General features: G+C 41.1%; 1 protein-coding gene across 3 annotated transcripts; it reads left to right on the forward strand.

The window, feature by feature from the left end:
• The first annotated feature begins 222 nt into the window (after nucleotides 1-222).
• Nucleotides 223-25673, forward strand: LOC119398661 (dehydrogenase/reductase SDR family member 12). 3 transcript variants are annotated; one of them, XM_037665504.2, is made up of 9 exons: nucleotides 223-347; nucleotides 986-1119; nucleotides 2520-2602; nucleotides 2689-2787; nucleotides 4764-4845; nucleotides 13879-13940; nucleotides 15398-15596; nucleotides 17040-17177; nucleotides 24084-25673. In XM_037665504.2, the coding sequence occupies exons 1-9, from the start codon at nucleotides 331-333 to the stop codon at nucleotides 24197-24199; spliced, it is 930 nt and encodes a 309-aa protein (XP_037521432.1). In that variant the 5' UTR covers nucleotides 223-330; the 3' UTR covers nucleotides 24200-25673. The 3 variants fall into 3 exon arrangements, with proteins under 3 accessions (XP_037521432.1, XP_049272555.1, XP_049272559.1); XM_049416598.1 differs by lacking the exon at nucleotides 223-347 and adding an exon at nucleotides 431-663; XM_049416602.1 differs by lacking the exon at nucleotides 223-347 and adding an exon at nucleotides 708-754.
• Nucleotides 25674-27650: the final 1977 nt, after the last annotated feature.

Raw genomic sequence — 27650 nt, forward strand, 5'->3', positions numbered from 1 at the left:
TTATTATTATTATTATTATTATTTTAATGCTTGATTTGTGCTTCCATACTTTCCATCATCCTATGCAGAGGCGCAACGCAGAGGCAACCGTCAAAAACTCGCATGAACTCTAATGTCGAACTTTGAACGGTACATTCTCTCTAACCTGAAAGAAGCAATATCTTAATTAACCGCTGCACAGCCGCTTGGATTCCAGTTGCTGCGAAAATGACAAGTGATGCGGCCGGCGCGCGCCTCTCGGCGTGACGACTGCATTCTGTTCCTATTACATTACCGTCGGATAGGCTCACCGTGGCTGCCGAACGTGACATTCTGGAAGATGTGCGGGATATGCGACTCCGAAGCAGGTACATCGCGCTGTTTGCATTTGCTTCGTTGGCCACGTGCCTTCTTCCCACAGACGTTTTGGTCACGTAGCGGTTTCCTATATTAATCTGGCTACCGTGAGCCTGGCTTAAAGCCGTCTGCTGTTGGACGGATGGTGGTCGTGGTGGCAGTGGTGGTTCGGAGATACGCATCTCTCGAGACGAGCGTAGTTTGCTGCGTCTCTGCAACTGTCGCTTAGCGCCGACGTATTTTAATCAAGAGTTAATTGCAGTAAACTATGACGTCTCTCTACAGGAACGTATTCTGGTTTGCGAAGGGCATGAAAGAGTACAGCAGGTAAGGAAGCTGCGTGGGCATACTGCTATGACACATGTGCTGCGTAGTTCGCAGTTCCCCTGACCTTTTCGTAGAAACAGCGCATTGTAGAGTAGAATATTTTGACAAAGCATGTTTTACGGGCAACGCCTGTATGGCGCGCATGGGTTGCGGTTTGACTTGACAGTCGCGCATTTTGGGCGTGCCAACCTCGTCGCTTCGTAGCTTAATGTGCCGTTATCACGTAGCTTACTGTCTGTCTTGGGATTCCGTTATTTGCTTGAATATCATTCGCCGCATTGAATGAAGGCAGGGTCTCTGTGTTTCGCGTTCTACTTTTCAGGAGCGGGTTTCGGTCCGCTTGCCGATCCTTCAACCTCCCCGACTTGGACGTCGATTGCGCCGGTAAAGTTTTCATGATTACCGGCGCCACGGGCACGCTTGGAAAGGTTGTTGCTATCCAACTTGCACAGAAAGGTAGGACATGTTTTGTTTGTCTCACTCGCTGCTTATTTTTAATTGGCAAAAACAAACATGCTGAAGCGAACGTCACTGCATGAGCTGTGCAAGTGCTATCATATGCGCAGCTGCTTTCTCAAAACTTTGACCTACATTAACGAGAAGTGCTGTGACGGTAGCGCTGTGTTTCTGTAAGCTGCTCCACCACACGAGTTTCTGTAACAGCGGCAGTCGTGATGCCTATATACAAGTTGTTTGCACCGACGCCGCTTCAAGGGTGCTCACAGACTATCCCAAACATCAGCGGAATTAACAGCTATCCATGATGCAATATAATCTACATTGACACACCACGGCGGTGGACGATATTTTCAGATTTTATGTCGGCTATGCAAGGAACCTCATATCCACTGAAAAGAGAAGGGAACAAAAAAACTCGTAGTAGACCTAGCTATCTGGTATGAAGAAATGCGTGACAAGGGTCATGTGATAGTGCTCCAGTGGATACCCATCCATTGTGGAATCTTAGACAATAAGTGAGCAGATATGCACAAGCCAAGCCTGTGCATAATGCTGTGCCTTCTCCAGACGCAGCATTTATGTCGTTGCTCTCCTTTGCAATTTGGAGAGCCTTAAGTTTGCACTGCGCTTATCATAACCTTCACCATGATAGCCTTTTCACAATGAGCACAGACTTAACATTATGGATCCCACCCAAACTAAAAAGAAAAAAAATACAACTTTACTACGCATCTTAAGACGTGTCATTACCTTCATAAGGTAGGTGCTGCAAACATGATCCTTAACATGATGGATGTAATACCCCAGAAAGGGTTAAATATCCTCTAAGACTGCCCTGGTTACTACATAGAACACCAGACCCTTAATGCCACATTATCTGCTTTGGGCAAGAGACCCTTTTTGGAGCAGATCCTAGAGGTTATGGAACAGTGCAGTTGGTGTGCTCTGCCAACATAAGAATGCTCTTGACGCTTTTAATGGAGTATGGCTTCACATCGAGGCTCTAGAACTAGCACCTACACATTCTGACTGGCACGAGCCTTGTATGTATATTGCATTTGTACATAGTTCCCTGTACACTATCATCATCATCATCATTTACATTCTCTGTATCATATTTCACTTCCCTTTTTCTTCTATGCAGAGTAGCAATTCAGTGACAAAGCTCCTCCGGCAAACCTCTTTCCTTCTCTGGCATTAAAGTGTTCTCTCTCGTCACGTTATGTAATTCTTTATGTAGAGATTCATTTCAGTAATACTGTCCACCTATAAAGCACATTTGCTCTCTTCTAAAAATCTTAGTGCAGGTACCATGAATGCCCGCTGTTATACGACGCTATTGTTGCCTGTTAAACTTGTTGCGTATGTATGTACTAAACTGTTTCTTTTTTAAACAGGTGGCACAGTGCACCTCGTGTGCAGAGATGAAGAGAAGGCAGAAGCTTTGAAGAAAACAATCACTGACATAACAGAAAATGAGGTGCACATTTGCTCGAAGAAAATATTTGACATGCATTGTTCGCTGTTGTGAAATATTAATACAGCACTACCACACTATTTTTGCAGGAATCTGTTGTTGTGCACATCTTCGATATGTCTCGCCCCCAGGATGTCCTCAGTTTTGCCAAAAAATTTAAACAGAACTACGGAATCTTACATGTTCTGGTAAGAAGAATGTGTTGCTTGACATTTTTATTAGCAAAAGCTTTGTTGCATTCCAGGTGCTTAATGTTTTACCCTGTAAACACAGCAGGAAGCAAGTGTGCACCCGTGTGTAACTTTGATTTCTGTTGAAACATCTTGCATGAAAGCACAAACATGACCACCAAGCAAGCAAATAAGAGACTACACAGCTTTGGCAATGAAATGTGGCCATAGGGCTTATTCGCAGACTGAATAAGTAATCCCCTCAGTTTAGTTGAACAGAAATTTTACATTTTGCTCATATTTGCAGTTACATGGTGTTATGCATGTAAAACTTTTGCTGACAAGAACATGTCATTCACAACAAGAGACTTATTTAGTGCATCAATTCCGCACTCATCAGGCTATTTTCTTAAAATAAATCTCATTACGACCTTCCGATACGAAAGCTTTAGTTTTGTTTAGGGACCCGCCATGGTGGTCTAGGGGTTATGGTGTTTGACTGATGACCCGCAGGTCGCGGGATTGAATCGTAGCTGCGGCGGCCACATTTTCGATGGAGGCAGAAATGCTAGAAGCCCATGTACTTAGATCTGTGTGCACATTAAAGGACTCAAGGTGATCGAAATTTTCAGAGCCCTCTACTACGGCGTCTGTCATAATCATATCGTGGTTTTGAAACGTTAAGCCTTAAAAATTATTATTTTTTTAGGCTAGGTTAGCATGATTAGACAATTTCTGTTCAACCCACTTTATGACCCCTATAAACCAGTAACAAACATAGATTTATCAGCATTAGAGTTGAAATGAATTATATAAAAAGAGTAACACAGGAATACTTGCACCCCAGCTACTTTGACAGCCAACTACAAGCAAACTCAAACTTCTCAATTTTCTTGTCTTGATTTCAGGTATGTTGCACCATACTTACAGAACTAATTCTGAAAATGGGGATGTAGCCAAATGTTCTGTTCTGCAGGGATCCCTGATTTTTGGAGAATGGCATCAAATTTCATTCTCAAGTTTTGTGGGTGTAGGGGGTGCTCCCCCTGTTGGTGCAACATTGTTTAATGGAAATTCTATGTATGTTATGCAGTGACAGCTAGGACACACCTGAATAGATTTTGTAATTTTTGTTGTTGTTGTTCTTGTTGTTAAGTCCCCCTGACAGTTTTTATTTGAACACTTATGTACTAACACATTTTTGTGTCTTCATATGATAACAAACTTCAAGTGTCAAGTTTACAATTTACAGAACTTTTTGTTTATTTAGCTGAAAAATATGAAATAGAGAATGAAGGGCATAGTTCAGTTTAAAAATTTTAAAACTTAGTTGCAGTGCCAGTGCATCAGTATGATGTCACTTATTTCAAGCTCATTTTGCATGTTTGGGCTTTTTCTTTACAAATAAAAAAAAAGAAGTTTGACTTCTCTTTGTTGGGTCTCTGGCTGCTTTAATTTCACTGTAACTCTTGTTTGTTGGCAAACTATTAACTAATCCTTAGTGGACACTACTATCTAGATCTTGTGAAGGCCAAGTGTGAGAACTGCAAGCTGGTTCTCGTGCGTGTTTCTTTTTTGTGGCTCTTGGAGATTCCATTTATGTTGAAACTGCTGTTTCCAGTATTCCAGAAATATAATTTGACAATTCAGCATGACTTAACATTTTCCTTTATTATCCCTTCACATTCCTGATCTTCCTAACCTATCTATCTGCTTACCACGGCGTTATTCAGAGAAGTTCCTTTCGATGTCCAGACGATTATGTTGTTGTAATTATTTGTAGACTATTATACTTGCCGTCTGAGTCGGTCAGTAACGCCTTTTGATAAGGTTGTTTAGGTGCTTCGCAGTGAATTTTTAGGTTGATGAAGGATTAAGTTTTGGTCGCACCATGTAGTGAGACAGTGATGTGCAGTTTCTTAGCTGATCTGTGTGTATAAATGTGTATTGTTTGTGAATTTTGTTCGTGTTTTACCTCATACAACCCAACACAGGTGAATTGTGCTTCAACAATCACACAAAACCGGGAAATTGGGGAGGACGGTCTTGAGAAAACCTTCGCTACGAACACACTTGGTGAGTGTTAAAAAAAAACTCCCTTTTTCTCCTTTGGTAATCTATTTTTATTGCTTTGTGCACTGTGCAGTGAAAATATTTAGTGCCGTAATAATGGTACAACGGTTATTTGATACATTCGGCCTTCCTTAGAGGAAGATGGTGGGTGTATAAACTAACAAAAAAGTAATGTTTAATTTAGGTTTTAGTGGTGCAAAATTGCACACAGTCTGACGAGCCAGCACGATTGTGTGTTCACTGTTACACTTTAACCTGCCTCTGGGCTGCTTTCCCTTCAGGATGGAATGCAAAAACACTCACATCCCTATGCTCAGCCCTAGGTGGTCAAAATTAATCACTGCAGTCCTCGTTACCAGGTTGTGCTTTCGACACATGAAATCGCAGATTTCAATGTTTTTTTGCTGCTGTCTATTTTTTAAGGTGGAATACGTTGATGTGTTGTGGGTTGCAGCACGTGTGCAAATTGTAGACAGTAAAAAAAGATGCATGTAACTCTTAAAATTGGAAATATGTACAAGTGCTTGCCAAAATTACAGGTGCTGATGGGTAGAAAGTGATGTCATGTGCAAGTTCAGTGCGTAAGGAAGTAGGAACTTGGAAAACAAAATGTGTTTTTTAATCATGTGAACCGAAGTGAAGGTGTGCATCACTAATGTGACCCTAGGTGTGGTCACTCAATGGCTTTGATGAACTGTGGGGCTGAATTGCAGAGGGAGCTTAAACATGCCTTTTAGGCAGCCTATGTATGAGCCGGCTCGTGTTGCGTACACTGTGGCATTTGTTTTGTACTTGACACAGGTTTTTCTTTTTGTTCTTTTCCGCTGAACTTTCTTTTTTGAAGCACTGTAATTTTACTACACACCTGAAGCAAAATTTCAGGGTGCTTTCTTGGCTGAAGTTTTTATATTTCCTTGTTCAGAGCAATAATTTCCTCTACGGTATTACTGAAAAGCAGAGTTGTACATAACGCGTTACAAGTAATTGATTACTTGTAATCACTTACATTTTCTTGCAATTTTGTAATATAATTGATTACATTTTTGAAACTGTAACATTCTGGGTAATTCAGTTGCATTTTCTTGTAATTGATTACCGGTAATCGATTACTTTTTTTGCTAAATCAAGTTGAACCAGTCTTCTATACGGCAATTCTCATCACGAAAAATATGCGACCGCTCTGTAGGGACCCCCATCTTGTCAGGCTATTTTTTTCTCACCTTTTCCTTGGCCTTACCTGCAACGCCGTACCAGAGCGCCAGCAACAGCAAAGCGCGACGCTTCGTAGAGGGCATGGACGCTAGGAGGAGGAGAGGAAAAGGCGCTATTCCTCCAATCCTAAATGGGAGCATTTCTCTGAAGCTCTGCACAACTCTGAGCTGGTGCACAAGGTGTTCCTATGTTATAATACCGCCCTTCCCACCAACACATGCATTGAGATTAGCAGCTATGGGCGTCAGCAGGAGGTGCAAAAGGGACACTTGCACTCCCGAAGCCGCAGTAGCATTTGCCCCCCTACTAAAGCCACACCAGCGCTCCCCCCTCCCCCACCACGATGCAACTCGGGTTTGCACCTCCCAGGATAAAATCCTGCCAACGCCCATGGTAGCAGCTGACCTCTTAAAGAGGAAACATGGAAGAATCAGCGACGACAGCTTTGAGAAACAATTCCTGTTGAAAGTTAACAATGTGTAACGCTATATTACAGAAGCCACAGTAAGCCCCTCAGCTTTCACGCAAACCTCCAGTCTTCTCTCTACCGCATGCAAGCCACAGTAGTTTGTTGCAGTTTGAGTTAACTTGTGTTATTGTGTTATGGCAATAAAATTTTGAAGGAAAGTAGTGCAAATGTTATCGATTACACTTCTGTAATTGCTCACTTACTTTTCTGGGGCTGTAATTGACCGCTGTAATCAATTTCATTTTAAATAAAGTAATTGTAATTGTAATCGGTTACTTATTTTCTGTAACGTGTAGAAGTCTGCTGAAAAGCAGCTATTTGAGGTGTCTTTTTTTTTGTGTTGTGTAAAGTTGAAAAAAGAAATCGTTGGTGAAAAGCACTGTACAGTAATATACGGTGAAAGGCTAGCAGACGCACGAGTGTAAGGGAATTTCCTTTCTGTCTAGCTTTGGACATCATCTGACAGTTCATATTACTGTGCAAATAAAGATTATTATCATCATTATTACTTCTTCCGTAGTCACGTAACGTAAATATTTGTGGGTTGATTTCCTGCATAGAATTTGGTAAGCTTTAGTTTGGTTTGTTATTCCTTACATACAACAAATGTGATTCAAGTAATATATAGCTTCATGTATATTGAAACGACTGCTTTGCTAAGAAGATGAACATCTTTTCTATATTTAAAAATCTCTGTGCATTTGAATATATTTGAAAAAATCGTTAATAACAGCTGTTACTATTCACCTAGCATGTCTTGGTGAACGAAGAACACGGAACACATCATGAAACCTTGAATTTGAAAATGTGCAGCGTGTCTTTCTTTTTTCTTTTTTAAGGCTATGCAGCTGCTTTCACCCCTGTATATAAATATTGCTTGAGATTTTCTTTGTTTACATCATCTTGTGGAAAATGTATGCCTAAGTATTTAAAATCTGAATAATTTAGGTTGACTGTGTCATGCTGTACCGACTGTTCATCACGGTAATTTGGAAAAAGATTTGCGTGCTGTGATGATTTTGTTCAACTTTGCATTTCAGTATATAATATGTAAGTAAATATCTGAATGCTTCATCAAATTTGCCGTTTTGGAATGTGACCATGTGCGTCCACTTTACAGGGATTATCTAGCACGTAAGCATATATGCAGGGTTTTGTATTAACAGGGCCGGGGTGGCACTATAGTGTGACAGCACCGCCCCCCCACCTCCCACCTCCCTCACTGCCTTTGTGTCCATTCCAAAATAAAGAAAGCTCACTTTCACAAATTGCACGATTTATTTAAAGGGAAACATGAATTTCAAATTATAACTGCAGTGAGCTAAGCGATGTGCAGATGCAGGATGTTCTCAGTTCGTGCTTTTCGTCATTGTTTCAGTTCAGGCAAATGAGCTTTAATGTGCTGCTTGCAAAGTAATTGAAGTTACCAGACCAGATTTGTGCCCCCTCCCCTCAGTTTTGCCTGTTATCTAGAAAAAAAAAACACGATAGACTGTGTGTGTTTGTACTCTAAATAGCTTCCTTAAAAAATTCAAGAGCATAGTCCTTATTGTACTCTAATAATTATTGGGCTTTCATACGTAACTGACAAATAACTTTTCCATATTTTTAATTTCCAGTTCTGTTTTATACGCTTCAACAAGACTATTAACCTGCTTGATCTCTCTACCTTTGATCTGTTGTTTTCTCTGTGTGTAGTATTAAGCTCTAGAAGCGTCTTTTTTATGTTTGCCAGACTGTGAGACATATCGACACTATGTGCTCTTTTCTTGCTGTATAAATGCACAGCATTTCCTTCCTTAATTTGGGCACTTTGTGGTACATTCATAGGTGTGCTCCTGTCACGCCTTGTTTTGGGCCTCTTCAATGAAAGAAAATTATTTGTTCAACGGTAGGATTTGCGCCAGAGTCCCATGATACAGGAATGCCAATGGTCTTCCCATTGGGCCAAAGCTGCACTAAAAAAATTTACTTGATTAAAAAAAAAAAAGACTGGCTCGCAACGCGTGCTAAAGGTCTGTTGTATGTGAGCGGTTAAGGAAGGCACGTGCATCAATTAACGCATCCATTCTTCAAGATAGGGAGTTGTTGGGCTAGTTGTTTCAACATCTTGTGATGGGGAGCATAAAAACTGATCCGAAGAAACTAGACACGACAGGAAAAATGCTCACTCACAACTGATTTTATTATAAAAATGCTTCCCACCATGAAAGTTCATGCACAAGTGCCGTCACAGTAACATTATCTTTACTCTAAAAGAGCACATAAATATTGCCATGTCACAGGGAAGTGCAAAAACAAAACTAAAATGCAAGCAAGCTTGGAAGTGGACCTCTTTTGCTCTCCGCAAGGCATTCATTCTGCCCTTGGCTCTTGAGATGTGTACATGCCGCAGTTCTCCAGATTTCTTTTTTTTTAGGGCTCCAGCATGGCTTTCACATGCCCTACATCTTCAGATGCTGTGGAGACCAATTCTAGCTGAACATTTGTTTCACATACTTTAAGAGGGCTGCAAAAAACATACTGTAGGCTTCAGCTGGACTAAAAATAGAAATAGTCCATCCTTCCCTAGTGTTTTTGCTTAATTCACTGTAATCTAACACTTTGTGCCAAGCACTGAAAATTGCCAGTTAATTTAATATGCTGCACTTATTAACCTCGAATCTTGGCTCATTTTTTCTTTGTGTGTGTTCTTGCTTAAGCTGACAATATTGCCTCTTCTTTCTTTTTTTGTAGTGATGAGACGAGCATAAAAACAGCCATTTCCATCATACAGAAGTAATTGCATGATTTATTGAGCTAGTGTGAATTATGGTGAAGGTTAAAGACGTTGGTTTCGTGTACAGGGTGTTGTTTTTTAGACAATAAAAATTTTTTATAAAATTTCTATGACAGTAAGGCTTCTGTCGTTTTCGCACGCAAACTCCACGTTGAAGTGGAAATACTTTGCCGCAGCTAAAGTGAGACTGTTGCTACTAATTAACAAAAACTCACCTAACTTTTTAGTTATTGACTTCAGGGTAGTTATTTATATTGGAAAGTTGTAGTGAGTGCCAATTTATGGCATATCCATTTTTTAGAAATCGGGAATCCATTTTTTAGAAATCACAAAAGTTGTGTGTAATTAGAGATATTCATTGTTGAATTTTAAGGCTAATACCGAAACTGATCGCGCCCACCACGCAAAAAAACGTGACCACTCTGTTACGTCAGACCGGAACTACACGCGACAAAGAAGTGACGAAATTTGAATGAAGGCGCATCGTGGCAAGCGGATTGGCTTACCTTTGCATGTGGTGTTTGGGGCTTATCTGTTTCTTTCGAGCCGTCTGCAAAAAAACTGCCATATCAACCTTTTCTTTGTCTGTGAAGCATAAAACTCAGGGGCAGCGACTGCGGTGCTTCTTGCAGACAGGCGAAATATTTTTTTGCACCTGTTTGTAGTTTCAGAAAGAAACAGATAAGCACCACACATCGCGCACGAACAATGTGCTGTTTACTTGTGTATTTCAGAATGAGTGCCGATGTTCCTGAACAGATTCTGCTTCGCGTGCTTTGATTTAAAGGAGCACTGACACAAAAATTCTGCATCTTGTTTTTTCTGTTGCAGTAGGTAGCTAACGACCCACTGATCATGGCTGAAAAGCTCGTTTGCTCAAGCGCACAACGGTTAATTATTTGGAGATCGTTTTATAGCGCGCAGTCGCAGTTTCGGTTTCAGAAAGCGCCAAGTGAGGCCGGACCCAGAGTGGTTTTTGTGTAAACATAGCTGGCCACATGAGCACACAAAACTGGGTGCACATGAGCACAGCGTTGACAACTCTTTTCAACAAAGGCTTCCTGGGTGCTGCTATAATCCCCTCTGAGGCTTAGCAAATATGCATGACCCCCCTAAAATGCACTGCCGAGGCAAGGACATCAGCCTTTGCACTCCCGTGCAAGTCTGCCCCCTCTTTCCGTTCAAAAGGTCTGCTAGAAGAGAGTGTTCGCAAGGATCGTGGCACCAACACAAACTCATGACACAGGGGGCAGCTGGTTGTTTACACGAAAACAAATGTCGCATTTCGCGTGCAGTGACACGACACACACTTTAAAATTGATTTTAAATATGTTCTAGGCTATATTATCCGTAGATATTTCGTAGATGATGCGTGTGTGTCCACACAAATCTATCCCACAAGTTCTCTCCTTCGAAATTTTGTGTTAGTGATCCTTTGAATTTCGTCACTCCCTTGTCACGGGTAGTTTGGGTCTGAAGTGACAGAATGGTTACATTTTCTGCATATCGAGCGGGGTCAGTTTCGGTATTGGCCTTAAAATTCGATGATGAATATCTCCAATTACTTGCGAGTTTCGTGATTTATAGAAAATGGGTATACCATAAATTGGCATGCACTACAACTTTCTAATATAAACAACTGCCTTCATGTCAATAATTAAAAAAGTTAATGAACGAGCTTTTGTTAATTAATCATGTGACTAATTCTAGCTGTGGAAAAGTATTTCCACCTTGACATAGAGTTCATGTGCAAAAACAACAGGAACCTGACTGTAACAAAATTTTTATAAAAAATCTGTATTGTCTTAAAAAAACACACCCTGTATGTGGTGCACTGCCCCTTTCCAATATGTTGGAATTAAATGAAAAGGCAGTCAGTAATAGCTAGGAGCCATCTGTTTGTTCAGGGTATTTGGCTTGTATATAAATGGTTTTTGTGTGTTATTTATGGATTATTATTAGGGGTGTGCGAATATTCGAAATTTCGAATATTTTTCGAATAGTGTTTGCTATTCGATTCGATTCGCACCGAAATTCCCAAAGATAAATGCAGTCAACGTCCGGTTAAAAGTGACCCCTTCAGATTTTCAATATGCTTCACCTCATTACACTCTCGTATTGCGGCAAAGCTGCCTTTCAAGCTTCGTTACGGTTGAACTTGGCCAAGAGAGAGTCAATGTCTAATTGAAAGTGGTCCCTAGATTTTAAATATGCTTCACCTTATCACACCCCCGTATTGCGGCAAAGTTGCCTTTCAAGCTCCGTTACGGTCGAACTTAGCCAAGAGACAGTCAGCGTCCGTTTAGAAGTGGTCCCTAAATTTTCAATATGCTTCACCTCATCACACCCCCGTAATGCGGCGAAGCTGCCTTTAAAGTTCCGCTACGGTCGCAAATGTATTAACTCGAGAAAACGCTGGTTCCAATATGGAGATGAAAGATGTGGCAGAGTTGGGGGCTCAATTAATGCTGTTTTGGACCTGAAATTTGGGCAGGAAGTCGGAAAAATCGGACACCGAAGCTTTTTAGCTTCCAAAATTTCAGATGTTCTTATATATCGACGTCTAAGAGGCAGATTTGGAACTCCGGACTTGAAGGCAGCACACCCTTGTCTGCCACATCAGTTGGGCCTCCACAGAAGTTGAAAGAGGAGGAGAGGCTGAGGAAATGGCATCTCTGCCTATCACGTGTAAAGTGTTGTCGGCAACACTTTGGTTGCACCAAATCATGTACATAAATACAATTCGGCCTCTACATTGCCTCATTCTTGATAAGAAAGACAACTATGAAATATTACCCCACCAGCGCTTCATCAACCTAGCGAAAAGAACCACTTTCATGTTGCTATCTCTCAAGAACATACTTAGGGATTCTCTGCAACTTTTTCTGTAATCTCACTTCGAATTATTCGAAAAATGTTTGAGAAATATTCGAAAATTATTCGAAAATTATTCGATTCGATTCGCACTCAATCTTTATTATTCGAATTCGCTTCGCACCCAAAATTTTGCTATTCGCACAGCTCTAATTATTATGGCATTTCCTAGTAGGTGAGCAGCTAAGAGCACAACGAACTGCTTGAAAAGTGTCCTCCCAATAACTCTCACTGGTCTCGGTGGCTGTACCACATCCAAGGTTCGCACAAGTGCTTGTGGGAGCACTTCTGGAGCAGTTGGAGCATGTGCATATTCCTGTTTCCTCATTGTAACAAGCCACTAGGAATATTTGGCTTGGAGATTCTTACACTTGCCAAAGTGTACTTGCTGATATATTTTTATGTAGTGTGACATTTGAACATTTATGACAGTGTGATATTTATGTAGCGTGACATGTAGTGTTGCAGTTTGCCTTGTCTTCATTGATTTTGTGCTTGCTCATTAGTAAAATACAATTTTTTTCACGTCTCATGATACGTGCAGTCATTTAGTACAAGGCTAGCCTAAATGATTTATTCATTTTGAAAACACTAAATTTTAAAATGTATTACACTCAAACCTGGATATAGCGAACACGGATATAACAAATTATTGGTTATAACGAAGTAAATGAAGAATAGTCTTGTCATAAATAGTGCTATGAATAAATGTTTATAACGAATTTTCGGATATAATGAAGTTATTTTCGTGGCATATGTGACTTTGTTGTAATGAGGTTTGATTGTACACATACATACATAAAAGATATATGAAGAGAACCACAAGCTCACCAAGTTTATACACCCTCTACAAATGTTCAATATGTGCTCCTTTGGTGATACGACACACGTCCATACAATAAGCGAGCTCATTCCATACATTTTTTAGCATAGCCCTGTGTGCACTGCAGCCCTGATGCATTCTTTGAGCTCGACTAAAGATTGTGGTAGTGGGGGTACGTAAGGTCCCAACAGGAAAAAGCCACAGGGCTTAAATTTAGGGGAGACCAGGGGAACAAAGCTAGGCCAATCTTACCGATACGCCCAGTGTGCCAATGTTGGGGTGCTGACGTGCCAATCAGGGGTTGTCCCGTTTTGTTGGAAGACAAAATCCCTGAAGTCAGTACTGAGTTGGGAACAACAACTGCAACATACTATCCAGGTAACATTCACCAGTCACAGTTTGCTCAGCAAAGACAGTTTGTACAGTTTGTACATCTTTGTTTGTGACGCTGCACAGAAAACATTCATTTTTGGCGGATCTCTTTCAGCTGTCACGAATGCACGTAGATTTTGTGTTCCCTAGAATCACACATTAAACTTAGCGTGTTTGTGGTTCTTTTCATACATTTTTCAAGTGTGTACGTGTAATACTTTTGAAAATGCAATTGAACCCCTTTGTAAGAGGCACTGATGTAGCGGACAGTTGGGTAGAAGAGACACCAGTGTGCCTAGATCGGAATAGGGGCTGATCAGAAATTGAGAACATGGAGCCCTGCTTGTAAGAGACCCCTCATATAAGAGACAAAAACTGCACCCTGGTGGGTGTCTCTTATAAAGGGGTTCAACTGTGGCTTTTTCAAAACGAATGAATTGTTTATGCTAGCCCCGTATTTCTCATTGAGTGCTGTCGCATGATTATTTTCTAATTATTATTGTGCAGGTGTCCACATCCTGATTACCAACCTCATTCCTTTGTTGAACCGGAGCTGTGAGCCACGGGTGGTGAGCTCAGGCAACATTTTTGTTTCATACTTAACCTTTGTCTACTATGGGCTAGCAGTATTAGTTTTACATTGCAGAGGTATGTGTGGGCTACAAGTACAGTTTGGAGCTTTCAACACTCACTCTAAATTCAGGAAAAGTCCTGCCATTTGTAATAAAGATAATTTAATTTGAAGAGGTGATTGACAAATTTAGAAATTTCTTATGGCTGCTTACGACTTAATGATATGGGCCATTGTAGCGGTGGCAACAACTGGCTGGCGAATTCACAGTGGCTGGACTGCAATAGAATTGTATACGAAATGAATTACATATAATTACTTGTAATCAGTTACATATTTGGCAGTTTGTGATTGTAGATTAGCCTTTTTACTCGGCAACACTCGCTGTAATTCAATGGGCTGTAATTCACTGACCATTTATTTTGTTGGTGAGTAGCTTCTATAGCAGGCAGCGCAGCTTTGAGCACTTGAATTTGGCAGGAACTGCAGTAGAATGCCCGTGGCCATGCCACAAAATCGCCTTGCATTTCCTTGCATTCGTGCAGGCAAGCCTGCACACTTTATATTTGTTTCCTCTTCTTAATGCTCCGCCAGACGCTGGTTGGCTGTTTGAACCAGTGCTGCTATTAGCCGCAATAACAATGGCCACTTCAGATTTTCGTTGGCCATACCGGGAGCACCTTCTCTGAGCCCCAGCAAAGCTCCTGTATGCAGAGATGGCTCTGAGCAAGTGTGAAGCTCAGCAAATGCTCATAAGATATTTTATTTTGATATTAAAGTCAATTTTCCCATGGCGCACCTACTGTCATCGACACTAGCTTGACGTCAGGCTACAGTACTACACGCAGCGGTCTGGCTGGTTGTGATGACGTCAGGTACCAAAACTTCCAAAATGGCCGCTCGTGCGTCGCCAAAACATAAAAAATGGCCACTTGTGCGTCGCCTACAGAGCCACGGTGCGGAGCGGCCGTGGAAACGTATGACATCTTGTGCGTGCACGTGACGAGAAGCTCATACCGTGTTGTGACGTCGGGGTGCACTAACGCCTAGCAGTACGTTTTCTAGGCTCTTGAGGGCTTGGCCTTTCAATTTGTTCAGCCCCTATCCAGGCTGGCACCGCTGAAATTTATTTCAAGGGTATTGCCAGCCTCTTGTGAGAGACTTTAGGCAGGAGTCATTACAGAACTGATAGGTAATATGTAGGAAATAACATAATAGCAAGTCTTTGAATATAAAGGGCAACAGATAATGCAAACAAAAGTAACCTAATCCATGGCACGAAAAACATAACATTAAGAAACAATACAAAAAGGCTACTACAACTTAACTTAATAATGATGATGAGCGTGGTTAGTTATTTGATAGCTAGGGCGGTATGATTCGGATCCCTCCTTGTTCTTGAAATACAGTGCTGTTTATCGCCATCACAGTCTGTGCAATGCACAATCTGTACAGGTGCTGGTCACCTGTGGGACCCTATTGATGCAGCGGCTGGACCCAGTGGACCTTCAGTTTGAGTGCATGTTCCCCTTCAATGGGTTGGCAGCCTTCACACAGACGAAACGTCACCAGGCCGTGTTGGTGGAACACTATGCTGAGACTTATCCAGGCATCCACTTCTCAGCCATGCACCCAGGCTGGCTTGAACCCCAGGGTATGCACACAAAGCATGACTTAGTTAATTTTAGGTATTGCTGCGATAGTGCATTGGTAGTCATTTAATGTGTTCACAACCCTAGTGGCATTGTTTTTTTAGTCTAGTTGTTGATCTCTTTTTTTCTTTTTTGGCTAATATCCCCTTCTGTCACGAAACATAATTTAGCTTAGAAACTCCAGACCTATATTTTTCTTCAATTATGGCACACACATATTCGAACAAATCTTGATCCATGTAACATAAATATACCCACTAGTACAGGCCAGTCTTGATAATTACAAAAATTGATTGCACATATCCTTAGATATTTGGGCTACATAATGAAAAGAACTGATGGGCTACATAATGAAAAGAACTGATACATCTGTTACAAAAAGATGCGCCTATTATTATCTTGTCAACGGCCTTCTGATGTGAGAGCTAACACAAATTAGTATCTGCATTGATACTGAGCAGTTCATCAAACCAGCTAGTGCAGTTGATAATTACATTCGTTTTGCTTTGCTCACCCTACCAAAATGCTTATGCAACATTTTTTGGTTAGCAGTGGGTTACCTCAACATTCAGAACTATGTTTAAGATTTTTTCAATAGCATCACTAGTTAAAACTGCAAGGACGCTCGCATCCCTTTATGGGGTGTTTTCACTGCATTGAGCTCACGTGTAAATGTATGTTACATCTTTGTATAGGGACAGCATGACTGAAAGGGATGAAAGGGATATGAGGGCTACATCAGAGCAGTCATCTAGTGACTGCAGAGAAGTACAAAAATGGTCGATGGTACATTAGTGCTGTTTTATTCACCTGATTGACAGCTTTAATGCAAGCTGTTAAAGAAAAGCACTGTTAACTAGCGAAACGTAGTGACGATAAATAGTTTTCTTTTTGTTGGTTTGTACATTTCATGCCTACTCATGAGCGCAAGTCAGCATCTGTCTTGGTCCTTGTCTCATGTTCTGTGCTTTTTTCAAGCAATATAACGCATGAAATATTTGGAAATTACCCCATTAAAAGGGCCTTGCAACACCTCTCTGTGTAAGCATAGGATGATCTATGTTATATGAGAATGATCTATGTTATAGATCTTTGTTATACTAGAATAATCACTGTTGGACTGTGTTGCCTCACAAACCTCCTGCCACAGATTTGTCAAATCCTTCATGTGCAAGCAGAGTTGCAGGCAGCTATTGTATTTTGCCTCTGCCTCTATTTCTTTTTCCCTGTATCTTTTTTTTTTTTCGCAGCTGAAGGACAGTTAGGTGTCCATTGGAAGGTGTGACAGTTTAATACCTGAGGCCTTTCATTTCAGTTCCTTTCCCCTTTCTTTCCTCTCTGTGAACCCAATGGATTGCTACTCAAATACAGCGAATACTTCAATAATGAATTTATTTATTCAGTGAATACACAAATCACAAATAAAATGAATTGCTGCTACACAGGGGTCAAGGATGCTGTTCCGAAACTGCTGCGTAAGGTCTCTGTGCGGTGCCGGTCGGTAGAGGAAGCGGCAGACACAATTTTGTGGCTAGCCATCTCACAGGCGGCTCTCAAGCACTCAAGTGGCATGTTCTTTCAAGGTAGGTGAAGACATATTTACCCTGTGATTGTTTGTTGTGAACATGGGCATAGCCAGGGAGATTGCCATTAAATATATGTGAAAAATGTATGATAGCCATATGGGTGACAAAAAAAATTTTTGTTCTTGCAGCCAGCAAATGAAGGCAGGCTACAGTTTCAAGTACACTGCAATGTGTATCTCAATTACTGCCTGCACCTGTACTGTTACACTAACTTTTGTTCTCATGATTTATTTTTTGTGTAAAAGACAATAATAATAATAATAATAATAATAATAATAATAATAATAATAATAATAATAATTAGGGGTGTGCGAATATTCGAAATTCCGAATATTTTTCGAATAGTGTTTGCTATTCGATTCAATTCACACTAGAATTTTACTATTCGAACTTCCCAGAGACAAATACAGTCAACGTCCGATTAAAAATGACCCCTTCAGATTTTCAATATGCTTCATCTCATTACTCTCTCGTAATGCGGCAAAGCTGCCTTTCAAGCTCCGTTACGGTTGAACTTAGCCAAGACACACCCCCGTATTCACAAACGCTCCTCGACTCGAATTTCGTCCTTCACTTGAACAAGTCGAGCACAGCGCCGCTGTTCGACCGAAAATGACGCCGCGCTTCTCAAGAATCGCTGCAGATAATCGCTGATATGCAGTGATTTGTTCCGCTTAGAAACGGCGCTGCCATCGACTTTGTCAAGTCAAGGTGGAGCGTTGAGTGAAGGGACGTTCTAGAATACGGGGGACAGTCAACGTGCAATTGGAAGTGGTCCCTACATTTTCAATTTGCTTCACCTCATCACACCCCCATATTGCGGCAAAGCTGCCTTTCAAGCTCCGCTACAGTCTCAAATGTATTAAGGGATGGGCGAATAGTGAATTTGAGGTTCGAAGTGAATAGTGTTTGGTCTAATAATTTCGAATCGAATAGTTCGAATAGTATTTACCGCATATTATTTAAAAAAATGAGCATTTTTGTCATGACCCTTCACAATATTTTTAAGGATTGGAACTAGGTATGAGTGAATGTCACTTTTTTGTTTGGTCTGAAATGAAGTGGAAGCAGCCTTGAATAGTATACGATTTGAATAGCAGTAGGGTGCAAGTTATAAGTGGTGCAATACGTTACAATTTAAAAATTACTATACTTAGCGCATATAAGCCCATATAAGACGCTTTTAAACTTAAAAACTTAAAAAGTTTAAACTTTTAAACTTAAAAACGAAGCCACCCTTGAAGGGTGGCTTCGCGGTAGTGCAAATTTCCCCTGGATGGGTTGTATCACGGCACAGCAATCAGACGCTGCAGTGAAACCACCTTTACAGGGGATTATGTGCGGTCAAATGTATACAGACATTCATTCATTTCGAATACTTCGAAATTTCGAATAATCTAAATTCGTATCGAAGCGAATTCGAATACTGTAATATTCGTTCGAATATTCGAAACGCCCGAATATTCGCCCATCCCTAGTATTCACTCAAGAAAACACTGCTTCCAACATTGTGATGAAAAATGTGGCAAAGGTGAGGGCTCAATGCTGTTTTGGGCCTAAAATTTGGGCAGGAAGTCCGAAAAATCGGACACCGAAGCTTTTTAGCATCCAAAATTTCAGATGTCCTTGTATATCGACGTCTACGAGGCAGATTTGGAACTCCGGACTTGAAGGGAGCACACCCTTGTCTGCCACATCAGTCGGGCTTCCACAGAAGTTTAAGAGGAGGAGAGGCTGAGCAAATGGCATCTTTGCCTATCACGTGTAAAGTGTTGTCGGCAACACTTTGGTTGCACCAAATCATGTACATTAATACAATTCAGCCTCTACATTGCTTCATTCTTGATGAGACAACTATGAAGCACCACCCCGCCAGCGCTTCATCAACCTAGCAAAAAGAAACACTTTCGTGTTGCTATCTGATAAGATATGCTTAGGAATCCTCTCCAACTTTTTGTTCTGCAATTTCGCTTCGAAGTATTAGAAAAATATTCAAAAAATATTCGATTTGATTCGCACTCACACTTCAATATTCGAATTCGCTTCGCATCTAAAATTTTGCTATTCGCACAGCTCTAATTATTGTTATTATTATTAGAGCTGTCTGTGCGAATAGCAAAATTTTGGGTGCGAAGCGAATTCGAACATTGAAGTGTGAGTGTGAATTGAATATTTTTCGAATATTTCTCGAATATTTTTAGAATATATTTCTAATACTTCCAAGCGAAATTGCAGAAAAAAAAGTTGGAGAGGATTCCTAAGCATATTCTTATGAGATAGCAACATGAAAGTGTTTCTTTTCGCTAGGTTGATGAAGCGCTGGCGGCGTGGTGTTTCATAGTTGTCTTATCAAGAATGAGGCAATCTAGAGACCGTATTGTATTTGTGTACATGACTTGATGCAATAAAAGTGTTGCTGACAACACTTTACAAGTGATAGGCAAAGATGCCATTTGCTCAGCCTCTTTCAACTTCTGTGGAAGCCCAACTGTTGTGGTGGACAAGGGTGTGCCCCCTTCAAGTCCGGAGTTCCAAATCTGCCTCATAGACGTCGATATACAAAAACATCTGAAATTTTGGATCCTAAAAAGCTTCGGCGTCAGATTCTTTGGACTTGCTGCCCAAATTTTAGGTCCAAAACAGCATTAATCGAGCCCCCACCTCTGCCACATCTACATTTGCGACCGTAGCGGAGCTTGAAAGGCAGCTTTGCCACAATACGGGGGTGTGATGAGGTGAAACATATTGAAAACCTAGGGACCACTTCCAATCAGACGTTGACTATGTCTTGTTTAATGGCTCATTCACATTGGGGAATCCGCTGGCCACAGTGACTGGAATTCTCGTGCCGCCGAAACTCGGCATTGTTCATACTAGGTACTTACCAACCACACCGCCGAAACTTGGGCGCCTAGTTGTCATCGTTCCTTCACGCGAAGGAACGCTGGCATCGACGCGCTCTGCGTTGTGTTCGCGTTTCGTTATGGCGAAGCACATAAACAGGAGCAGGGTCGTCGAACTGCTGGGCCTGCTGGAAACCAACTTTCTGGCGATGTCTGACAAAGAGAAACATGCATTCGCCGAACAGGAAACGACGTAAGCAGTTGTGGTTGGTTCGCCCTGATGTGCAAGACGCGAGAAGCTTGGTCGAGCTGAGATAATGCTACCCATTCTGCGAGATGGCGATGGTGTATTCCAAAGATGCTAATCGCGACAACACTTGGCAGTTGTCGAGAACTACAGGGTGATTACGAAAAACTTCGCTGTCGCTACGGGCTTCGACGACTGTGATATCACAAGCATGCCACCATTTTTCGAATGTTCGACTCGCGTTCCGATTGGTTTGCGGTGAGGGAATCCGGCGGCAGCTGCTGCAAAAATCGGTCCTCGACTGATTGCCGTGGAAAGCGCTTTTCCGACGGATGTCGCCGCCGCTGCCGAAGCGGATTCCACGTGCTCTCGCCGCCGAATGTCTCAGTGTGAACGCACCATAAGTTCAACCGTAACAGAGCTTGAAAGGCAGCTTTGCCGCGATACGAGAGTGTAATGAGGTGAAGCATATTGAAAATATGAAGGGGTCACTTTCAATCGGATGTTGACTGTGTTTTGTCTTTGGGAAGTTCGCATTGTTCGAATAGTAAAATTCCAGTGTGAATCGAATTCAATAGCAAAAATAATTCGAAAAATATTCGAAATTTCGAATATTTGCACACCCTTAATAATAATAATAATAATAATAATAATAATAATAATAATAATAATAATAATAATAATAATAATAAACTCCCTGCAAAGAAGGGACAGGTGATAGCAATCTATGGCAACATATGATAGTACAATTAGAGGCTGTGCTTGCTTTCTGCTGCAGTGCACGATAGGAATAACTACTGCGATGTGATTGACTCAAATCACTGAGGGCAAAAACTGTAGACTATCTTTGCACATACAGTGTGTTGGCAGATGTGCATGTATTTTGAACATGCCACATCACTGAGAAACAAGGAATGTGCAGATTTTCCTGCTGCCCACTGCTAAAGTTGCCAGTGCATGTCATCATTCAATGGATCAAATATATTAGGTAGAAGCAGGAACATTGTGAAACTTTTGGAGGCTTTTTCATGTTCAAAACTTCGCAAGAAGTTGACATTGAACGCTGACCACGAATCAAAAACATAACAAAGACTTTCTGTTCCCATACGGGAACCTTGTTCACAGTGAAGATTAATGAAAAGTAAGTCTGGTTGTTGTACATTTCAAAACGTGATGGAAGCACCGTGTATACAGGTGTGGAAAGTTTCCATCATTGCGATTGAGCGTCAGCTTGGTTGTCTGTAATAACGGCGATTCAATATGAAGTCGCAAAGCAAAATTCCTTTCTTTGTAGATGATATTTTCATTGTCCTGATCAATTACATGGTTAGTCGTTTGTTCATGTTCAACTAATGTATTGGACGCAGTATTCTTCAGTAGACTCTTGTTCAACGGAACCTGAAGGGACCAGGAAAATGTGTTAGGTTTAACAAGTGTTCCATTTACTGAGAGAGAGGAGCAAGGGTGCAGAATCCAAATATGAAACCAGTCATATTAGGGGCAGTTGTTCCGTTTAAGCAGCAGTTCCGTTTAAGAGATTTCCGTTTACTGAGAGTCTACTGTATTTTACTTCTCATTGTAACAGTGTTGTTTCACTCTCTGCTTGAAATTTCCCATCTCGCCCATGTAAACTTGATCACATTCTGTGCAAGGGATGCTGTATATCACTCCTGTTTACTTTTCTTTTGCAAGTTTGTCTTTTATCTTTATTAGTGAGTGCCTTGGCTTCTGCGTTGCTCCTTCCTTGACATGTCATAGTCCTACATGGCTCAACAGAGAACCGCACATGTGCCAATTCCTGGATCTATTCTCTGTGGGATTATGTAATGAAATAACAGAAGCCACCTAAATGTCCTCACTGCAAAAAATATTTGCCTTCAAGTGCATCATTTCTTTCTTGGTTATTTGCCTTTTTTGTTCTTGAACGGTAGTGCTAACACACATGCTGTTGCGATAGAGCTTTGCGATGTATGAAAGCTGAATGCTGGCTGTGGTTTCTCCACTGCACAGTATCTTCTTTCTTTATGGCCCATGCTCTCGAAATGGGCTCTGCTTCCACATGTAGTACACGTTTCAGTGCCGTATAGTATTTGCAAACCTACATTTGCGACTTCTTACACAGGATCTACAGGGCGTTTTTTTTTAGACAATACAGATTTTTTTATGGAAGTTCTATGACAGTCAGGGTCCTGTCGTTTTCGCATACAATTTCTATGTCGAGGTGGAAATACTTTACCTCATCTAAAATTACATTGACGTGACTAATGAACAAAAACTCGTTAATTAACTGTGTGCCATAAATTGTCATGCAATACAACTTTTTAATATAAACAACTGCCCTCAAGGCAACAATTTAAAAAGTTAATTAACGATTTTTTGTTAATTAGTCATGACAGTGTCATTCCATTTGAGGCTAAGTATTTCCGCCTCGACGTAGAGTTCACGTGTGAAAACGTTAAAAGCCTTACTCTCATAGGATTTTTATAAAACATCTGTATTGTCTAAAAAAAAAGCCCTGTATATGGCAGTCAATGGCTGCAGCTTCTGCAGTAACATACTAGTTCGATTCAGAAAGCCACATCTTTTTTTCAGCAATCCTTGCTTGATTGGTGAAAGCTAGAAGCAGCTTGTACAGACTAAGACTGGAGGTTGCAATCGTAAGGAACAAATTTCCAAGTGCTGCTCTGCATCGTAATCTCCTTTTTATGTCATCCAGCAACATGTTATTTATATGCTCGAATAGTACCTCCTGATTCACTCTGTAATCACTAGAGGCCGGATTTCTGCACAGCGAGTCAAGTATTCGCTGTGGATTCAACACACTCATGCATGTCTTCTCGGCATGACTGAGAAGGGCAAAACAGGAGCAGATAGCGAGATCGCTAAAATACCAGAAGGGAGGAATTTGTCCTATTGGCCGGGTCGAATTGCGTAGAGCCAGTTCCTGCCCTGGCAATGAACCACCTGCGTAACCAGGGGGCAGGGGGTTTTCGGGGGGTTCAACTAACACTTCCTTCAAACCCCCCTCCAGTCCCCAAAACTTTTCCGTTTTGCATGTGTATATCACGCACACATACAAGTGCACGCACAAACATACATAAAGTTTGGTTAAAGCCCTCCCCCCACTCCCCCTTCCGAAAAAAATTTCTGGCTACGCTAATGCAGTGAACACCTTACAAAGTAAATTACAAAAACAAAAGCCGCGTGCACATCACATTTTTATTTCTTTTTTTCCTCTTCACTCTCCTTTCTGCTGACAGCTCTCCACGATCTCGCATTCGCTAACTGCTGCGGCGGCGAATGCTCGCCTGCGTGTCCTTCCAAACAGTCAATGTTGCGCGGTAACATGAATAACGGTCTCAAACTGCTCCCAGGAGTGAAACTTGAGGGTAAATAGTGTTAATATAAGTGCCAATTTTGAAAATAGGCATTTGTAGGCATTTGTAAGCATTTAGGCACAAACAGAAAAAATAGACATTTATAGGCACTATAAAAACACTATAAAAGCCCTTCTTAACCTCTAATTCATGCTGATACCTATATCAAAATGGCACAATAGGAGTGCAAAGAACAAAATAGGCATTTGCCTAAAATCCGGTCTCTAGTAATCACGTGTTGCACATTTCAGCTGACATTGAACCTCATGTTGCAGCATGAAATAGTAGGTGCTGGGTGACACCACACCAAAAATACATTGATAGTTCCTTTCTTACAATTGCACTCTATTGCGGGCATAGTGTTTTGGAGGCTTTGCTCCCAGGGATTTTGTTTGATGGCCTCATTTGTCATATGCTCGCACTCCTGTTATTTCAGATAGGAAGACAACTTGTCCCCACATTCCCTTTGGCAAGACAAAGACAAGCCTGGATGACGAGAAGTTCTTCATGAGGAACTTGGAGGACTTTGTTAACAAGCTTGGGCTCTCTTAGCCTCTACACCATAAGCAACAGCAAAAAGCTATATGCCTGTAACCGCTTTGGCAGCTTTGGTGCCCCGTCTTACTTGGGCACACTATCATGTGCTCAAGGATGTCCCTGGCTAGTTTTTGTTGCAGAATGTTACTGTGTAGGTGCAGTTTTCATGTTCCAGAAATTTGTGTACCTGGTGTAATGTGTTGAAATTTCTGTGCATTTTGTGCAAGTTTTCAGTGCTTTAAGAGCTGCGTGTGCATGAAATATTGTTGATCGATGTTTGTATTCAAAAGGTAAAACTGCATACATTGTACACTGTGTGATCCCAGTAGAAGCATTTGGTAGTTTGTGATGCAAGCAGTTAAAGTGAAAGCAAGTCAGCCAATGTTTCCACCATTTGTGTACTTGTGTGCTTCAAATATGTTCATGAAAAAATCCGTAAACAGGGGGTGGGTGCTCGAGCCGACGTTTCGACAAGTGGACTTGTCTTCTTTAAGGCTGGAAGTTCAAGGCTAGAACTTGAAGGCCGTTCCAGCCTTGAAGAAGACAAATCCACTCGTCAAAACGTCGGCTCGAGCACCCACTCCGTTTACGGATTATTTCATCGCAAGCTTCTATCTTCCCCTTCCTGCCGTTTTTTAAATATGTTCATGTAATTTAAGTGATGGGCATCAACATGTTGAACCTTCGAACGGCTACAATGCTCCCGACATGAAAGCTAAGCGGAAAAAGCAATTTAAGTGATACTGTTATTTTTTTCCCTATGCTTTAGCAGCTCAGCTAAAAATGAGCTGCTGTGTTCATACTATTCTATAAAGGTATAAGTACTCAGAATTTTGCGTCGAGCAAGTATATTAAGATGCTATGCGAGCGCCTACTTTGGTTACAGCTGTGTTCCAAGACTTTCTCTAAACAGCAATTATTCAAATGCTCAGTGTATTTATAGACATATTTATTTATTGGTGACAAAGCCCACTATTTGTGACGTTATGTTTCTAAAGGCTACAGTTTGAACGTGTCTGTGTGAATGTGTCCATGTTTGGTGCCCAGTGTATGCAAATGTGCCGATGTTGCTGTGTGTGCTGTTTCCTCTCTTATACTCTGGTCACAACAATTTTTGTCAGAAAAAAATGCATTGCTACCACTGAAGGACTCTGCAGTCTTTATGAACTGCAATGAAGGGGTAGCACTTCTGTGTAAACCTGTGCTATATGGCATTGCACAAATGAGAATGATTGTCACAACATATGATATGTATTTTTGTATGACACTATTACCCCGCAGCTTGCCTCCAGTCAATGCCAGTGCGAATTTTTTCATAGTCATCAAAAATATACAAAGATGATGAAAAATGCGCCAACCAAATCTGGCTATGGCAAACTGGCAGCACTTTGTATATAACATGCAGCCAGTGTTGAAAGTGTGAGTAAATGGTTGTTTGAAATGCCTTTTGTACGTGATGAGATTTGTATTTAACAGTGAATAAAATAAAATAGAAGTGATATCATTGTTAGATCTGTTCTACACTTTAGTACATTTCTTAATTTAGAGGCCATGCGGTACTTCCTATGCATGATGAATGTCTGATATTTAAAGGGCATGTCCTTATGTATTTTCTCCAACAGAAAGTTTGTGCTATGTCTTGTATGAATGCACATAAACAATCAATGCTTTTTTTATTGGCATCCTGGTTCTGTGGTATGAACTTATGGTATATTCCGCCTCATCTTGGAGGCCGTAGCATGTATGCATTCTCTACTTCAAGGTGGTACCATTGCACTACCCTTGATGAGATTTCTTCACCATTGCTTATTCTGGATGCACTGCTTAGTTGTGGAATCCTAAGAGATTCGACAAAGGACCATCATGTTTAAATGTGTATTCATAATGTCCACGACCATAGTTTCATACTATAATACCTAGGGGGAAATCTGGCGCTAGTGTGTATACGGACTCCTTGAGCAGCGTTCAACTACTATGCGAATGATGGGAAGTACAGGCCTCAGATCTGCTTCGGATGGATTACATTCTTGAGATTCGCGGCGCTTGTTTGCAGAGTGTAAAACAAAGTGATATGAAGTTATTTCCAATTAAAACTTGCTTCATTCTTTTGTACGTAAAACTTATGGCAAAAAGTTTGCATGACCGTGAGATGGAAGTGAAACCTGGACAAATTCAACCACCAGGGTATGCATTGCTCTGCAATTGTGCTCCAGATCTGGCATCACGATATAATGAATTATTTTTTTTACAACACTAAAACCAACACTCTTTGCTTTTCCCTCAAAAGTGCACATTATCTATTTATGGAAATAACAGTACTGTATTTAGTGAGAAACGCTTAGTGTATCATCTGCTGCAATGCCAGGTGCATCTGCCCAAGTGGTCTGCTCCCAACGCATCTCACGTTTTGTTGTGAAATCAAGTCGGAGAAGCATGACGGTGCGTCTACTTAGCTTTGCCATTTTGCAGTCAATCTGAATGAGTTTTGGCAAGACGCACTTATGAAAAAAAAACGTGAACTCTATGCAATTTCCTGCACTGGCATGGGACGCTACATATATGTGCAGTGGTGAGTGCACGACACTTTGCTAAAACTGTCAAATACAACCTGTAAAGCTGCAACGTCACAGCAAACCCAGAGATTTAGTGGTCTTCAGCCTCTCTAAACAACAAAGGCACTGCTCGAGTGCTTTGTAACGCACCACACTGCCCATGCCTTGCGAAGAACGAAACTGAAACTGTAGAAAAAGGTCCGTACACAGTTCGCTAGCTAATGCTATCCAATCCGTAGCCTGTACTTTCCATCATTCCCACTGTGCTAAGTGACGGCGCCACCATCGAAAATCCCTTGAGATTCTGTCCCTAGGTACCTAGCTGACAAACACAAAAGGACATTTAGATACTTGCGGGAGCGGCTGCCGGTTTGTCATCTGCTAACTGGCCTCCTGACATCCGCTTGGTGGCGTGACAGTCTGTGGGCATTGCGAATTGTATACGTGAAAAGCGGCAGGGATTTCGGCAGCTTAAACCTTCTTGAATGAAATTGTTGTGCTCTCCCTGCTGCAAATATATTGGAAGCTTGTATATTGTAACAACATTGTTTAGTAACTTAAGTGTAGCTTTAACAATTTTCGAAAAGTTTAGCAGGAACCCTTCAATTTCTAGGCCTTGGGAACCTGCCTTGATACAAAAGTGTTCAGAAGCATTTTTCTTAGTGTAGTACTGATATGTTTACACACCACATGGATAAAGAAGGTACCTGATGTATAATGTGTCAGGTGCATCTATCCTACATTTTAAAAGGAGAGTATGCAAATTAGGGGTGTTGGAATCGCAAAATTTTCTATTTGTATGAATATTAGTGAAAAACAGTTTTTTATATTGAATTGAATATTGAATACTTTTCTATTCCAAATGAAATAATATGTAAGGTTACAAAGAGTCTCTTTAATTAATAACACGCTTC

Source organism: Rhipicephalus sanguineus, chromosome 1 (genome assembly GCF_013339695.2).
Source record: "Rhipicephalus sanguineus isolate Rsan-2018 chromosome 1, BIME_Rsan_1.4, whole genome shotgun sequence".
NCBI lineage: Eukaryota > Metazoa > Arthropoda > Arachnida > Ixodida > Ixodidae > Rhipicephalus > Rhipicephalus sanguineus.